Raw genomic sequence first — 18520 nt, forward strand, 5'->3', positions numbered from 1 at the left:
TTAGCAGTTGGATTCAATGATTTTAAACGTCTTTTCCAAACAAAATTGTTCTATGATTCTAACCTTCAGATAGAAACACCTCCTTGAATGTACTAGATGGCCTCCAAGCTGAAGAACATGCAAATATTAGTTTCCAGGATGGCTTTTCTTTGAGGCATGTTTTGTAGTTTCTAAGATCAGAGTAAGGGATAGATTATTCTCCTGGATATTAAAGATAACTTGAGGTTAAGTAAGAGTGAGATACAGTTTTACTTATTGTCTGTAAAATGGTAAAAACCTTCCTTTCAGTGGACACCAATGGTGCTTTGCATGTATTGAGTAACCGGCACCTTTAACACTTTTTTAAAGCCATGGGCATTTAACCTTCTTTCCAAAGGTCCACAAGCTCTCCTGGAGTTATTGGAAACAGGCCAGATCTCATAGAACTGCACGCTGTGCTATCTGGCCTCACTTGCCCTCAGATGTGTTCTTTCTGCCTTGCAGTGACTGTTCAACAGGCTCTGCAAGAACATGTCCAGGAAGGCAGTGCCCGCACCATCAAGCCCTGGTAGCCCAGCCTACCTCTGCTGTAGCCAGCCACAGGCAGGGGCGGCTGACTGCGGTAATTCAAGACAGTTAATGACTAACCTCACAGCCAAAATGACCAGAGATACTTTGGCTTTTAATTTTTTTTTTTTTTTTTCACCAGAGTTTGGGTGACTATGTACCTGTTTTATACAAGTGGAAACTGTGACGTTTATCAGGGAAAGCAATGGTAAGAAAAGACATTTGCTGAGGGTCTTTCCTGGCTTTTAAGTTTTCTGCTTAAAAAAATATAATCAGATCTCTCTTTTCTCACCCTCCCCCCAAAGCTCATTGAGAATCCAAGAGTAGCTAATGCAGTTTTACATCTATTGATATTTCAAAGTCTCTTACCCTATTTTTGCAGAGCATGGAGGTTTAGGACTATCTAGAATGTATAGTATGTTTACTATGCATTTATCACATTGCAATATCTATTAATGAACTAGTCATTGGTAGAAATGTTCTAGCATACGTATTTTACTTCCGGTGAAAATCTGTAAGCTGCCTCTTTCAAATGCCTTTAGTGACTAAGACATGCTGAGATATTCTTAGGGTCTTCTAGGAAGATAATCAAGTTTAAGTCTGGCTGAAGGAGCCCTTTCCAGATGTGTAGCGCTGACTGTAGTGGATGCAGTACTCAAGCCACTGCCATCATGATCAGCGTGTCTCCACACCAACCACCTCCATGCTGCTGTCTCACTCATTCCAGCAGCCCTAACAGGGTTGTCCTACACCTCCATACAAGGGGTATCTCTGGAGACGTGCAAGCATCCAGCCACTCATTGTACTAGAAGCATTTGCTGAGATCAGTGCACATCTCAGTAAAGAAATGCACACACAAAATTCCTGCACAAATTTTTTTTTCTTAATATATTTATATATATGTGTGTGTGTATATATATCTACATTTACTGGTCTCTAAAAAGTCAAGTTTTGTAACTATTCAGGAGCTCCATCTGCTGGCAGTATTTGGCGAATGCATCTATACTGAGTCCTAAAAAAAACTTTACGAATAATTTAAAGTCTATTGGAAATCTTACAAATGTTTCTGTAATACTACCTCTTTACTTTTAATTGCAGGAGCTGCCTAAAAATTTGGCTAATTTTATGCTTGTTTCCAATAACCTGTGTATCAGACCCTTCAAAACCTAATTTTTTACTGATACTGGTTGATGATCTTGGTATCGGAGATGTGGGTTGCTATGGCAATGATACAATAAGGTAAGAATGTATTCTAGAAAATGAGATATCCCTTCCTGGTGAATTTCAGAGAAGAAACACTGATGACACTTAGTATTAGAAAATTCATTATTAATGGATTAGTTTCTGTAGATATATTTTTTTTCAAACCATGTAAAAAAAATGTTATACAGTAATTCCTACTACAGTAATAATTGTACACGTGTGCTTGAGCAACCTCCTTGCACTTCTAATCTTCAGCATAGACAGTCAGAACACTGCAAATGTGTCCACATGCTGTATTTGTCAGGCATGTGTATAAGTCAGAAATTTCTACAACTCCAGGGATGAAATATGAAGGATTGAGATTAGGATATAATGAGTTAACAACTCTAGGAGCTTCATTATTAAATGTTAGGTCAGTCTGTGATATATTTATCCCTAGTGCAGTTATCAACCTGTATATAGATTTGTTGATAGGATTATTATATTTATTTTCTTATGTTTACTCACATCTATTATAGTCTTAGAAATTGTGTTGCACTGTATGTATTAATGGAATCTTTTTCATTATGCTGCATGAGCTTTTGTTACTGGATAGACCTGAAATACCTTTCTTCTTTTTCTTCTTTTTTTTTTTTCCCCCATCTTAGTAATTAATAAAAATGCATGTGTCTGTGGAAAATTCATTTCTAAGGAGTCGAGGTATCTCAAAAAATATATAACTTAGCTTTCCTAGTTGAGTTGTAGATAAAGAAACAATTTTGTAAAAGTGATGGTGATGTGCTCAACAAAACTAGGAGGAGTAGGATACCAAGAATTTCAGTGTAATAGATTTTTGATAGAGATGGGGTTTTTTTTGTCTCTTTAGGACCCCTAACATTGATGACCTGGCAAAGGATGGAGTGAGACTTACTCAGCACATCGCTGCAGCTGCTGTCTGTACTCCAAGCAGAGCAGCTTTCCTGACTGGCAGATACCCCATCAGATCAGGTTGGGCCTCTAATGGTTTGCTGCAGTTTGTCTAGCCATTGTTACTATTAAAAATAGCCTTAAATAAATAATTTTAAAGACTAGTTAATCTAGGGATTTGGGGTCTCAGTGAGATTGGCAAAAATAAAGATAGCTAGATTTAGTGATTGATTTCTATGGGAAAATTACTACATAAAGCACATTTACTATGCCTAAATGACAACAAAGAAATGGATGAAAATCTAAACAGTACAAAGCACTGAGAGGTAGAAACATGAAGAAGAAAATTGTCTTAATAACTATGTTCAGTGGTATTAAGATGATATTAAGTATAATATTTTGAATATCCTGGCAAACTTTTTTATAGTGAAATGTGCCGTATTGTGGAATAGTTCTCAACAGTTTTATTTTAAAGCAGATTTACTTCATTCATTTAAATTCATGACAGAAAAATTCAGTTACCACATATGGAAGTAATAATCAATGTAACTCCTCTGATGCAATTCTGACTTGTTAAAGAAGTGTAATCATGAACTGTACATTTCAGAAGTGTGTACCCTGACTCTGTAAGCTTTTTGTTCTATATGAGTCTGTCTTCTTTTTTTTTCTTTTTTTCTGTTTTTTTTTTTTTTTTTTAACGTTATATTTTGATGGAAGTTTGGTTGTAAGAGGCTGCCTGATGTCCAAACGTAGGCATCGTAGTGTCGTTTGCAGACACTCCAGCACAGCTGAGGCATCTGCACTGGCCTAGCAGATAGTGATAGGGGACTTGGAGGAGACGACATTCTGGGGATCGATCAGAATATCCCAGGGTGTAACAAATGTCTTGTAAGAAAGTATTAGGCTTAAGCAACTACATCCCGTTCATTAGAAAGAACAAGCTGAGCAGGCTGAAAAATCCGAAATCTGGCTTGTTTTATTTAAAAGACTGTTATACGTCTTCAGGCATGGCATCCAGCACTCGACAGCGGATTATCTTTTGGAACGGGTGTTCTGGTGGGCTTCCACCGAATGAAACTACTTTTGCCAGAATACTGCACCAGCAAGGTTATTCCACAGCACTTGTAGGTATGAGACACAGCAACTTGTCACCTTTTAATTGCTTGTTATTCAAATGAGGCAGCTTCTGTAAAATGTTTTCTTTGCCGAAATGTCTAGGATTAGTTAAAGTAGAGTTTCTTATATGCATAGCCTTCAAAATCAGCAGGGTTTTTAGAATGCCATCCACAAGCTCCAGTGTCACCACAGCGTATTTGATAAATCTGAAATGAGGATGTATGGAATGCATAGATGTACACTGCAAACAGAAGTGAATGCAATGGAAAGAATCTTGTTTGCCCAGTACAGATTGCTTTAGGAAGAACCAACAGAGACATTCACTCATCTATTAGAGCAGAAAAATGCTGTCTACCAGTTGGTGCCCAGACACCACAGTGATCTTGGTTATATCTGCTGGCTAGATTTTCTGTTATTTATGCATGCTGATTATTATCACAGTTAATACTCCAGAAGTGCCTTATTTTCTGCAAGAAGAAACTCTATCAAAAAAAAGAAAACAAAAAAAACCAAAAAAAAACCAAAAAACCAAAAAACCAAAAACAAAAACAAAAACAAACAAAAAAAAAAAAACCAAAAAAAAAACCAAAAAAAAACCACCACCAAAACTGAAAGATTCCTACTGACTTTAGTGTGTTGTGAATCAGAATACCTGTCCAAAATAACAAAAACCTCTAAAGTCTGTTCTGATTTTACCTGAACAGCAATTAAAGGCTTTCAAGCAGTTCTCATTTTTAAACTCTTTCATGTAGTCAAAGGTGTTACGTACTTAATTGTAATTACTCTGATTTTCACACCTCTGCTATGCTCTGGCACACTGAGGTGTCAGTTTCCAAACTGAAGTGAGTCTTCATGATGTGCTGACTGCACACAAGCCTGTGCAAAGGGGTGAGCTCACTGCAGTCTGGTATAGCTTATATTGTAAACTACACTCAAAAACACAAGGACAGAGCTGGTAAGCAGTTCTGAGAAGTTGTTTAGCTAATTGCCCCTAAGCCCACAGTTATAGACTGTTTGTCCTTCAGTGTCAGGATATTTACACTGCTCTGCAATATGACTTAAGGTTTGTTACCAGAGTGTGAGATATTCTGATATGGCCAATTGTGCTGGATAATTGGAATGGCCAATTTTTGCTATTCATGTTAGGAAGAATACAGACACACAGAGCCAATATGTGCATCTTCTTCCTGAAATTTGTTCCTGGATTGTGAAGGTGAGATAGAAGTTGTGTGTCAATTAGTTCATATTTTTGCACTCAGCTCTTTGCTTTGGCACAAGGGTTTCTCCACACCAGACTACCCAGTAATGAATGACTACTTTATAGTGTAAAAAATAAGCACCAACTACTGTAACTCTCTTCATTCTTATTCAGAGAGGCACCTGAGCTGGATCATTGCCCTACATGGAATTTTAACAGATAGGTGAGGAAAACCCACTGTTCTAGGCAAATAAAGCACCAATGCATGATTGCTTCCTGAGTTTATGTCCCCATTCCACACCAGCTCTGTCCTTGGCTGCACCTTAACAGCCTAAGTGCAGCCAGCCTATTAAAAATGCAAGCAGACATGCCCAGGAGTAACAATGATGGATTTAAGATCTTTATTTTTTATTTTCAGGGAAGTGGCATATGGGTGTAAACTGCAGATCCCGCCACGATCACTGCCACCATCCTTTAAATCATGGCTTTGATTATTTTTACGGCATGCCTTTTTCACTTTTGAATGAGTGTCAAGGCTCAGATGAACCTCAACTGGCCAAGTCTTTGCAAGATACATACTGGCTTTACACACAGATGATCATCCTTGCTGTGCTTACTCTTTTGTTTGGAAAACTTACCAATTTATTCCCAGTAAAATGGAAAATAATAGTATGTCTGGCCATCTGTGGTGTCCTGTATTTCCTCTCCTGGTTCTCCAGCTATGGTTTCACCAAGTACTGGAACTGTATCCTGATGAGAAACCATGATATCACTGAACAACCAATGAATCTAGAAAAAACTACTTCTAATATGCTGAAGGAGGCAGTTTCATTCATTGAAAGGTAACCATCAAAAATTGCATCGTGTTTATAGCTCTTAAAAGTAATGTGATTGCTGTGTCATGAAGGTTAGGCAGCTGGCAAACTGAACTACCCATCCTGGTGCAGGCCACTAATTTGTTGTTTTCTGACATCCCTCTACCTGTCAGCATCCAGCTACTGTCCTTCATCTTGATAGAGCTTGTCAGCTCCTTAGGAAAAGGAAGATGATTTTTGTGTGTGTGTTTATGATTTCTTCACTTAATACAATGGGGTCCCACCCAAGGACTGGGCCTTCTGCCAGTAGGAACAGAAAAATTATTGTAGCCTGATGAATGGACTGCTATACAAAGTGTCATATGAAGTTAATATTTTACAAACAGGAGAGTAATAGTGAGTATTCGTTTATTTTCCAGAGGTGTTCTTCTTTTTCAATACTATCAGAAACCTTGACTTGTATTGAACAAATGAATTAAGTGTTTAAAAGTATTCCTGTGTCAAGTCTGGGCACATCCTTGATTAAGATTGTACTATTTCTGTCAAGGCTTAGGGGTTGGTTGTTTGGTTTTTTTAAGGGAAGTTGAAAGTAATGTAAATCCATCTGTAAAACTTCCAGCATATATAATCTCCAGTTCTTAGGATATCCTGCTTGGTCTAATTTTAAAGGGATATGATTCCCCTGTATGTGCAGTGCATATCTGCTTCTTCCATGAGGATGTTTCAGATACTCAGTGACATCCATGTTTAAGCAAGTGAGTCCTATTCTCCTTGATTGTGAGAGTGTGTCAGTCTTTTGGCTATGAGCTTTCCAAGCTATTTATTTAATGTTCTACACATGTTTAATTTGGAACCAGAAGGAGAAAGGTTTTATTACTATTTTGGTGTTTTAATCCCATCTCCCAAAACCTCAAAAATGCAAAGATGTCAGAATATTTTTTGTTTGTTTGTTTGTTTTGACACAATAATATTTTTTACTGACATAGTCACTACAATACTGCTGTTATATTTTGGGTTGAGTGACATTTTTCCAAGAAATGACTATTGTTTTATTTTATTTCAGAAACAAGCATAGGCCGTTCCTGCTCTTTTTTTCCCTTTTACATGTTCACACCCCTCTCATCACCACAGAGAAGTTTCAGGGAAGAAGCAGACATGGCCCATATGGAGATAATGTAGAGGAGATGGATTGGATGGTGGGTAAGTGGTCTTCTTGAAGGAAATCCTTAATTTATTTGAATGTGGAAATGAAATTGAAGGGGCGGTCACAGAACTTCCTTTTTCGCAGATGACAAAAATCAGTGAACTTGCCTTGGATACACAGCTCCAGAGGTTGCTATTCCATTACCGCAGCTCATTTTTTCGTTCTTAAGATGGAAGCCCAAATTTTTCTTGTTAGGTTTTGATTTTCATATTTTCTTTATTGACACACTTCTGTGCTGCAGTGTTAGATGCAGTCAATCAAATATATGCTTGATCATGTTGTTAATCAAAATGTATGATATTTCTCCAGTTCTATCTAGTCTCAGAAGATATAAGTGGTGCTGCTGCTGAATAGTACATTATATGGTGGCTCTTTTGTGTACTTGGTTATTTTTATTGAAGGATAATCCTTGGAGCAGAAACGAGATCCCCCTACTAGCCAAAAAGCCAATATGGAGTTTCACTTAATAATTGTGTGAATTCAGTACATCGTGAAGACTCACTTAGGTCTAAATATAGGCTCTGGGTGCCAATTAGGTGTAAAAACTAAACTTAAAATAACTTGGCTTTGTTTGTTTGTTTGTTTCACTTAATTGGCACTCAGAGCATAGATTTAGACATAAGTCTCACTTGGTAGTTCCTTTCTGCTTCAATGGGAGGGACGTAGCTCCTGTTTGTATTTAGTCAAAAGTGAAGATCGTATTGGCAAAGTATTCACCTTCTGTCCAGGCTAAGATTCAATGTCTGAATGTTTTCCTTCTCTGGTAACAATGTTTGCAACAACTGCATTTTGAGAGAGGCCCCATTGCTTCTGATGGTTAGGCTGGGAACCTCTGCAAGATCCAGTTGAACCAGAGGACTCTGCTGTGCTTCTCTTTCAGTTTTTGGCACCAGTCACCTTTGGGCACAGGCTATGCAAAGCAGAGCTGGATGGCAGAAGTCCAGTGGTGTAAGGGTTGGACAACTAAGTAAGAGATTCAGGGTCTAATTCAGAACCAATATGCCTAGACTCAATCTAAAGTCTCTTTTTGAGGGAAGGTGTCTGTTTTTAGGTAAGTTCAATGAGTAGTTTGACCAAGGAAGTCTGTAAAGGAGAAGAGTAAAAGAGCCAACCACTGCCTTATGCTTTTTTTCTTGCATACTTTAGCTTTTGCTGCTGCTTTTGTAGCTGCGGAAGCTGTTCTTGGCAAATACATTTGATGAAGTAGGTGATGAGGAGAAGCAATCAAAGATAAATCATATTATGTATAAACATTTGATGCTCTCAGTACTGAAAACATTCCTTATGAAGTTGGGCTTGAATTGTGCTCTGTGGAGTTTTCCCATGGGCATCAGGAGAAGATTTTGGTTGATAGTAAGCAGTCGCATCTCAGACTCCATATTGAGCTCCCTGTGAGACACAGCAGTGTCTATGATTAGGAATCTAGGCAGCACTGTTATTCATGCTTTTTAAGATGGTTGAGGCTACACAATGGAGATGATCCTTGACTTGGAGAATTTACAGCATAAAGCTGACAGAGTATTCTGAGTAGCTTGAATAAAAGGGTCATTCATTTAAATAATTTTTCCAGTCGGTTTTATTTTTTATTTTCCTGGTTTTATGGACACCACAAACAATTTTTGGACACACTCAGCAGCTTTCAAATGGGTCTTATTATTTCTATAATGCAGGATCACCCTTTGCATTGCTTGTGGTAGCTCATAACAGAATTCATTCAGGTAAATGGAAAGACTTGATCTTCACTGAAATTTGAGTTAAGACCTAAAAAAATTCTGACTGCATCTCAGGACATAATTATGATGTTTTCTTTGCTTGTAGGCAGGCTTCTGGATGCTATCGACAAAGAGGGCTTGAAGAATACCACATTCATTTATTTTGCATCTGATCATGGAGGATCCTTAGAGGCTCGCAGAGGAAATACTCAGTTGGGTGGATGGAACGGGATCTATAAAGGTAAAATTTGGGTAGTGTGTACATGCATAAGACTTCCTCTTAAAGAAAATGATAGAATGAAATACATCCAGATAGACTATATTTACTAATCTACAGGGCTGGATATATAGTCTTTTAAGTATTGTAACTATACTATCTAATCCATAACCTAACACACTGCCTGAAAATGTAGTATCATAGGATCATAGAATATCTCAAGTTGGAAGGAACCCATAAGGACAACCAAGTCCAACTCCCTGCTCCATACAGGACTATGTAAAACTAAACCACGGGACTAAGAGTGTCACCCAAATGCTCCTTGAACTCTGATAGGCTTGGTGCTGTGACCATTTCCCTGAGAATTCTGGTCCAGTGACCAACCACCCTCTCAGTGAAAAACATTTCCCTAATGTCCAGTCCGAAGTTCCCCTGATCAAGAACATGCTGTTTGGAGTCTCACTTCAAACACTCTTCTGTTTTTCACAGTAGACAATTATCTGTGTCAATGCTGGCAGATATCTATGGAAATTAAGATCTATGGTATCTCTTATACGTGCTCCCTTCAGGCTGTCAAGCCTCCAAAAGCCACTGTGATAACCTGGGCAGCTTGACTCTTACCATATCATGAGGCCTGAAAACTGCTCCCATTGCTCATTTCCCTGAAGAAGATTCAGGTGTCTTTACCTTGCTCAGCATCAAAATGCATATTGTCTGGTAGTAATTTACTTGATGAGCCACACAAGCAATGTTTGATACAGCTGAGATCTCACCCAGGAACAATCCTTAATGCTAAATTAACCTTCAATTCTGGATACGAAGTTTCCATACTAGTAACAGGTGCAAAAAAGCCAATGGTCTCACTTGAATAGCTCAGAACCTAAAGACATTCACTTCTACTAGTCTAATACAAGTATATTGGTAGCAGGAGAGTCCGGAGAGGAAAAGTGAATGTGATCAGGGAGAGATTTCAGTATGAGAGGGCGATCATGAAATCATGGCTTCTTAGAGAGGAGACAAAAGGATATATAGTATCAGTGTAGATATTAATAACAGAAAGGCATTCCCATTTGTCTACACATACAGCAGAGCACGGGACATCCCCTTGAGATTAACTAGCAACAAACTGAAAAAAGATTTTAAAAAATCAATTCATAAATATCTGTAGAACTCACTGCTGCTATTGCTACCAGGATGTTAAAACCAAGTAGACAGATAAACCACACATGAATAATGAGAACAGCTGCTAGTGAATAACAGAACATGAGATACCATTATCTTACATGGCATAAAGGTTATTGCACAAGCAGCTGGAGCTGCCCTGTTTATAATCCATCATGCCACCCTGTCAGCCTTTAAAACCAAGCTCTGGGAACCTTGCCTCTCCCCTGTAACTATGAGCACACCTCCACAATAGTGAAGCCTGGCATTATTTAGCAAAGCCAGAAGTTAGAATAAACTACCATTCAGCTGTTGATTTATTAGCTGAGCTAATAAGTTAGCCTCAAATTTTGTTTGCCGATTTTCCTACAACATTTTCCAGCAATGACTTCTGATTTCTGCTCTTGACAGGAGAAATAACAGAGCAAAGGTCATTACAGGTACCTGAGCTTCAATGTTTTCCAGTTTCTTGTTTTCTAACTGGCTCCTCAACTTGGGAGCTCTGGCTTTAAATGACATTGTTTCATTATTATCCCCATCCTTGATATCTATAATTTCCATGTGTAATTAATTAACAGTGTTCACTTTTAAACACTATTCAAAACAATATTTTGACTTAGAACCAATGCACGGAGGAGAGAATTTAGAAGAAGACTAGAGGAATGCAAGAGAAACCAAGTTAAGAAAGACTCTTTGGATTATCTCAAGACAACTTCATCACTGCAGTATAGTCAGAGCACTCCCCTATTTACTGCACAGGTTCTGTGCTCTTCCATCTGGGATCAAATCAAAGCATTCCTGGGACCTTAAACTCTTGGAGAGCAATCAGATGTGATCCTGATTCCCCTCACTGCTCTCCAAGACTGCAAATGAGTTTCTAATGTTCCCGCTGCCTCTGACTATGAACTGTCTGACAACCAGGCTGGCCTTGTGTTAATCCCCCTTCCTCAGGCACCAAGTGGGGCTGCAACCTCTATTCCATTGACGCCAGATTAGGTTTTGCTTTTTATTAATAACGGAATTTTTTCTTGTGCATGTTTTTAGGGAGTCTGGAGACTATTCTCAGACATGACATTCAATTAAGATTATGGGTCAGACTGTCAGAGAGTGGAATTGTTCCTCTTCTGCCAAAAATACTGCTTATGTAGTGGGTTACTATATGTGGCACCCAAGAAAGCACTGTAAAATAGAGAGATTAAGAATATTTATTCTTGAAGAAAGGAATTTGCACTGCAGTCATTCTACTGTTTTCCAGGATATAGTGCATTTTAATTAAGGTTATTAGAATATTCTAAACGTTTTAAAGCCTTTTACTATACATGCATAATCAATATGTAATATCTTTCATTCTTTCACCTTTTTGGGTACTTTTTCCCCCCTCTCTAACAGGTGGAAAAGGAATGGGAGGCTGGGAAGGAGGGATCCGTGTCCCAGGAATAGTTAGATGGCCAGGAGTGTTGCCTGCAGGAACAGTTATCAATGAACCGACAAGCCTTATGGACATCTTCCCAACAGTGGTTCACCTGGCTGGAGGAAAAGTGCCTCAGGACAGGTACATAACCATACTTGCTCCCCTTTCTTGATTTAGATAGAAGTTGACTATAAATGTCATGCATCATAACAGCCACAGGATAAATTGTCTGTTTCTAAACCCAGCAATTCCATAGCTTTCTTTCTGTGTAGCTTTCCCCATCTTGCCTGCTTATATGGAACAGGCAAAGGAAAACACAGTATGTTTTATCAAGGGTCATTTAGCTAACTCAGTTTTAAAAAAAAAAAAAGGCATACAACCACAGTTGCCCCTTCTAATTTTTCTTTTTATGAAAAATCCACAGATATCCACAAAGCTATTCAGTCCTGTTGGAGTATGAGGACAGGCCGTGTCCAAGACTAGAAAGCCTGGTTCTTCATTAATAGAGAAGGTGGAGCAAATGGCACATGGCCTGCATTTGGCTGCAAGTACTGGAGAAGCAGCTTCCTCAATAGTAAACAATTTGTAGCACCTATGTTAGATCTATGTAGCATCTATGTTAGAAAGTGTGAGTGGCTAAGGCATTTGAGCAAAAACCATAGAAGTACAGGTGGTGTGTAACTAAACCAACTGTTACTATACATATATATATATATTTTTTTTTTTTAATTTTTTTTTTTAACAAGGCCTGGAGCTTATGGAGTTATCAGTGACTTCCGTTACAGAAAGCAAAATCAAAGGCTATGAGCCGTGCCTTTGCCATGGTTATCACTTACTCCCAGGAAAATTACAGTAATGTTAACTCCTCTCCTCAGGCAGGATGTATGAACTAGAAATAATTGCAAAAACTGCGAGTAACTGCTAATCACTGGTCTCCACCCATCCACACAATTAAAAATCTCGGGGCTCATTAGATAAACAGTAGCTTGAATACTGCTCTTGCTTCAGCTGCAGACTGAAATTCTTAAGCAGTCTGGTGACTCCTGTCCTCCCCATCAGGACAATCGATGGGCGCTCCTTGCTGCCTTTGCTGCGGGGGACAGCTCAGCACTCAGGGCATGAGTTCATGTTTCACTACTGTGGTGTGTTTCTGCATGCAGTGCGGTGGCACCAAAAGGACAGTGAGTATAAACAACCCCCTCCTGCATACCAGAGATGACTTATCGACCTTTAGCTTCCAATAGAGTACAACAAAAAACCACATGTATGTGTATCTGAATTAAGTTTAATGCCTCAAACTTTCAGTTCTTCTGCACAGTGCAGAGAGGCCTCGCAACTTTGCTGCCTTTCCCAAGATGAAAATTTTGCCTCCTGAGCAGCATTGCTTCAAAAATCTCCTTGTTATTGCAGTGTTTCTATTGCTTTTGCTGCAAAAGCATTTGGCATCAGCTTTAGTGTAAGACTGAGGAAAAACAAACTGCACGCATAAGGTCTTCATCTTAAGCTGTAGTTTGTATGTTTTCAGTAGCCCTATCTTATTTATTTTTTTGGTCTGTGGCATTAGACAAGCTGACAGCAGCTGTAATGCTTTCCTGAGCTTTCAACAAACACCCCATCTTTGGCATTGTCACCCTCTATTACAGTGTAAAAGAAAACAGGCCAGTGCCTGGTAGCTGTGTTCGTATTCCTGCTCAGAGTAGAGGATGTGTGACGCAACACAGGTGCCTGGATCTGAGCTTGTTGTTTTGTAGTCACTGAAGAGACACGGACTTTTATAGGCTGTGATTCACCTCCTTCTGATTAGCACATCTGGCCTAGATCAGTCACACCTGACCACATCTGATATTAAAGTTGCTTGGGATGAACTGTGCCTTCTATGACTGGCTGTCAGTGTAAAGTGGATGAATCTGTGGCAATGCAGTACTCCTTTTTTTTTTTTTTCTTTCTGCACAGCTGGAGAAATGCAGAAGCTGAGAGAGTAGACTATGCTTACTCATCCTCTCATCTTTTAGAAATTTGAATGAGCCCCTTTATTTTTTTGTTTTGCTTTCCCTGTCTGTGAAGTGAGAGAAGAATTACAGAGTTCTTGAGAGACTGCAATTAGATAACAGCTATGAATGCTGGGGGATTCCACCATTGCCAGCTGTTCACATTCAGCTGGTATGTTGACAAGGAGCCAGCTGTTCAAAGAAGCACTTTGAGTGTTGACTGTGGGGTGAGACAACCTTTGCCAGCCCAGCAGGAAATCCTTCTTACATCACAGTGCTAACTGGGTGATCCTTCTCATGCCCATTTATGTATCCTTTATGATACAATGACAGTATCAGATATAGAAAGCAGCAAGCTAAGAATCTCCTTGCTCGGTGAACACTTCAAGACTACAAAACTTACTTGTACTTGTGAATCTTTTGAAATAGACTTACCTGTTCCCCTAGACACACAAACACAAGAGCATCAGGGCAATGGCTGAGAACTTTGCTGTCCTCTTTCTTAGCATAAGCAAACACATAACAGAGTTGCAACACTAAACTTTCAGTCATGCTGCCAGTTTAACCTTGAGGTCAGTGTCCTTGTCATCACACCATGTTTGACAGAAATGTGGCTCTTTTGCAAGGAGTCACTGCACTCAGGTGACAGGAAATATGGAGAAAAGGACTAAATGTAAGGATGTTGATGCCAGGTGCTGCAGTGAAATTTTATTTTTAGGTTCGTGATCCCCAAAGATTAACATTGGTACTTCATTCAAGGAAAAACGTGTAAGCTGTATGAGCCATACAGTACTGGAGGAGCTCATCCTTTCAGGGAGAGATCCAGAGCAACACGGGCAATGCTGAAGGAGTTGTATGGTAGAAAAGGCCACGTGCAAGGGTATTTCATAAATACAGTTCTTCCAGGGAGTGAAGTTAGTATTTCAGTTTGCGTTTTGCGGTTGATTGTTTGGTGTGGTTGGTTGTTTAGTTTAGTTGGTTGGTTGTTTTCTCCTAGGAATCCTCAGTCTGTTTTCTCTGGAGAGAAGATGCTGATATGATTTTTGTCTAAAAAGTAGGAAAGGGATCATTTAAGGAAGAGTGCTGCAATTGCCTGTGTTCTGCCTTCCAGCTGAGTGGCTAGGCCTTCACAACCCTATCAAGCTGACTGGGCCTCCCCACCAAGCTGGGGATTTGAGTGACCTGATACCACCATGGCTGTGAAACCAAGTGATCTCAGTGAGGGAACCACAAAGTGCTCAAGGCTGACATTTCAGCTGTTTCAACTAATTACTTATCAACAGTACCAGGACTCAGTTCTTTCCTCTGTTTGGGCACAATCAAAAGATATTGTTTCTAAGTGACAGATGATTTGCTGCACTGCATCTTCACTCTTCCTGTGGAAATTTGGCTTCTGCAGTAATTGTAAATCAAGATTACTTGAACAAATCTTATGATGTAACACTTTAGGTACTCAGTTTTGGTTAGGGGTTAAGTCCTTCCATTGCTGTGGGGGTCTCATTTTTTTATTAAGCACATTAACAGGATTAAAACATAGAGGGAAAAAAAAATCCCTGGAAGGAGGAACTTGTGTGCTCATTCTCTGGTAAGTGCTGTAGCCAATAGCCCAGCAATGGATAGAAACATGTAGCAGGGGAACACCACAGGTAGGGTGCTGTGCAGTACCCACCTCTCCAAACCCACTGCTTCCCCGTGGCTGAGCTGTCCCTTGGAAGGTGTTGGTCTGTACTCCCAAGTAGTAAGTGATAGGACAAGAGGAAATGGCCTCAAGTTGTGCCAGGGGAGGTTTAGATTGGATATTAGGAAAAAAAATTCTTCACGGAAAGGGTTGCCAGGCATTGGAACAGGCTGCCCAGGGAAGTGGTTGAGTCACCAGCCCTGGAAGTGTTTAAAGACATTTAGACGAGGTTCTTAGGGACATGGTTTAGTGCTAGAGTTAGCTGGATGATCCTGAGGGTCTCTTTCAACTGAAATGACTCTATGACACCGAGACGGGGGCATGAGGGGCTGGGGCTGAAGCCGTGACCTCACTCCCCTCAGCCGGCAGCGCGGTGAGACGAAGGCGCCGCCAGGGGGCAGCACGGCACCGCCAACGGTCACAACCGCCGACGGCAGGGGGCAGCAGCCGGTCGTCAATGGGTGCGTCAGACGGGGAGGTTATTTAAACACACACACAAAAAAAAAAAAAAAAAAAAAAAGAGACACTACCAAAAAACACCACACACAAGATAAAATAAAAACTCCCTGGCTCTTCCCCCCGTGGAGCCCACAACAGCCTACACTTGACAGAAACCTGAGAGTCACCACTTTGAATCTTTCTCCCCCTTTATCTAATACTCAGCACACCAGGGAGCTTGAGAGAGCGAAGAGTACAGCTCTTAGAGCTGCCACTGGAGAAGTGAGAGATCGGTGGCAAGCCAGCCCCACACCAGACCTGTCAGTAGCTCCAGGCTTGATCACATCTAACCCCAAGCCCACTCGCCTCTTTGCATTAGCTAAAGCAGAACAGCAGTCAGAAACTCACATCTATTATGCCATCACTGTTCTTAGAGATGTCTCTTTACTTCATTGTAATGTATATTTTTTTTCTGGGCAGAGAAAACTTTTCCTTACTGTAGTAATTCCTGGAGAAAATTCCTGCTAGGAGTCATGCTGCACTAAACACTAAATGCATACCCCATCAAGGGATGAGTTTGAAGAACTGCTTTTCAGGTTAAAGGACTGCTGTTCTCCCCTCCTCCACCTCTTCTTCTAGGTCATAGAAGGTTTGTCTACATTGCCATGTTAGTTCAGATCAGAGGTGTGCTTTAGAAGCAGGTCCTTCTTGAGCCTACCCCCTCACTGTGCCTTGGGTTGCGTAGTGATATGGACTCAGATATCATTAATTCCGCCTAAACTAAACCATAGTATAGGCTCCAGGATCATACCTAGTATGCTCTAATCACTAAAAGATGTTGTGTAAATGAGACCAGTAAAGAGCTAGCCCCCAGTAAAACACCCTCAGACAGCTACAGCCTGGATGACAAGCCATTAATAACTGTACTTCTCTACAGGTCAGTTTCTAATAGAGCCCACACTACCTGTAACATGAGCACAGATACAAAGTGCAGATGCAAGGTGTAGTTTGTGTTCTCATGAAACCGTAAGCACGGCTATATCTCCTGTACATGCCTTTCTGCAATTCTTCCCATTGAGCCACAAATGCTCATGACATGGGGGTTGAAAACAATGCGATGTTCTGCATAGGAAGGACTGGCTAACCAAGTATTACCATGGGGCTCAAATCTGAGCCAGAAATTCTGATTCTTTGCTCCAGCTGCCATTACTTCTGACTGGGCTGACAGACTTTTTAGTATGTTTTAGCTCATTTACAAGTATATCACATTCATATTACATATTTATTGTCTATTTACTTCTATCTGTTGGACAGGCTAGATATGAAGCCATTGTGTCCTGATGTCTCCCCAGCAGGACTCATCAATTAAGCCCTTCAGTGAAGCCAGAAGAATCCTTTGTCTATATGTTAAACAGTCCTTTCCTCTACCACAGCACAATAAGGCTTATTAGTGACAGTTCATTTCTTTCTGCTCGTTAAACTGACTGATTGTTACCAGATGGGTTTGAGAGATGTTTGGATTGAAGAAGCAGGCTCCCTTTCCCTTGGAGATATTACATTAACATGTTGCCCTAAAATTCACACGCATCCTTCAAATTCTGTCAGAGCTACTTCAGTAGCAAATTGCATATCCCTCTTTGCTTCCTAGAGATGACTGAAACCCCTGCTGTTTTCATCAGCACTGATTTCTACTACCTTTTTTTTTTTTTTCTTTTATCCTGCTGTAAGCCAGCTGTCTGCTCAGCTCACCAACACAGGTTAATTACAATCAGCCTCACTGTATCCTTCAGAATGAACTAACAAGGACCTGGCTCTCTCCCACGCTGCAACCCAGTTATTATTTGCAGCTGTGAAACGTGAATGTTAAAATTTTGCAGAATCAGAACAATTCTCCTCAGACACTCTACACTCATTTCTCTGAACTGCCGTACAGTATGTAAGTTATTAAGAACTCAGCTGAACTATTTATGGAAAATAACAAGTACTTATTTTGTGGGGTTTTTTCTGAACATTGGTCACAAATTCCTATGTGTAGCTAGGTAAGTCTACCTGTCCATGGTGTATTTATCTATTAAATGGTTATTTCAGCAAAATCACAGTAGCTCTCTGATTAGAGCCAGCTCATCAGAGGCATATGTCCCAGCGAATACCACAGAATCACAGAATGTTAGGGACCACCTGTTTACCTCCTCCTAACACATATCTATGCTACCTGACCACAGATGTAAGACCCAAATCCCATGCTTGAGGAATCCTGATATGACAGTAGATGCTTGTATTTTTGTCACAAGACAAATGCTCTTTTAGTCACAAGACAGGGAAAAGTGGAAGGATCTGGAGCACATCCCAGGCAGTAGTGAAGCACACACCCAAACAGAGCTAAGGAATACCTGTCCTTAGTTAGCCAGCAGGAAGTGAACCTATTTCCTTTGAGAAATCCACCTACTGCATCCTTTCTCTCATAACTTCAGAAATGCAGGTATCTAAAATCTGAACATTTCTAAACGTATTATGCCAAAACATTTCAGAACCATTGAGACATCATGCCTCCATAGAAGAACAGAAGTGTAGCTTGGTAGGATGTGGAAACTATGGGGAGGAAATAGATACATAGCCAACCAGTCAGCAACTGAAGAATTTAAGCTAAAAGATTACCTGAGCCTTATTATCTGTTATTTGTTTCTTCCTACCTCTTAAGAAGTTTTTAAATTTTATTAACAAATTATGTTCTAGCAGTAGTGACATGACAGAGACAAAAGAATCAAGCTGCAGACCCCCAGTCACGAAGAGCAGCTCCAGGGAAAAGAGAAGGAAGGACAGTTCAGCTGATTCCATTGAATCAAAAAGAAAATGCCACAAGGGACAATGCAGTTGTCAGCTACTTGTGCTCAATACATTACAGAAGCGGCTCCAAGTGCTGAATGTCC

General features: G+C 40.1%; 1 protein-coding gene across 4 annotated transcripts in view; it reads left to right on the top strand.

The window, feature by feature from the left end:
- The window catches only part of LOC136104623 (arylsulfatase H-like), a 42175-nt gene that overhangs the window by 22003 nt on the left and 1652 nt on the right, over positions 1–18520 (top strand). For all 4 annotated transcript variants that reach the window (XM_071813267.1, XM_071813259.1, XM_071813269.1 and 1 more), the window contains 9 exons: positions 689–754; positions 1645–1785; positions 2615–2736; positions 3661–3783; positions 5388–5811; positions 6848–6984; positions 8807–8941; positions 11468–11630; positions 12549–12670. In XM_071813267.1, coding sequence (XP_071669368.1) covers positions 702–754; positions 1645–1785; positions 2615–2736; positions 3661–3783; positions 5388–5811; positions 6848–6984; positions 8807–8941; positions 11468–11630; positions 12549–12670 — 1420 coding nt within the window. In that variant the 5' untranslated portion in view covers positions 689–701. The remainder of the gene's footprint in view (positions 1–688; positions 755–1644; positions 1786–2614; positions 2737–3660; positions 3784–5387; positions 5812–6847; positions 6985–8806; positions 8942–11467; positions 11631–12548; positions 12671–18520) is intronic.

The sequence above is a fragment of the Patagioenas fasciata genome, chromosome 1 (assembly GCF_037038585.1).
Source record: "Patagioenas fasciata isolate bPatFas1 chromosome 1, bPatFas1.hap1, whole genome shotgun sequence".
In the NCBI taxonomy this organism is placed as follows: domain Eukaryota; kingdom Metazoa; phylum Chordata; class Aves; order Columbiformes; family Columbidae; genus Patagioenas; species Patagioenas fasciata.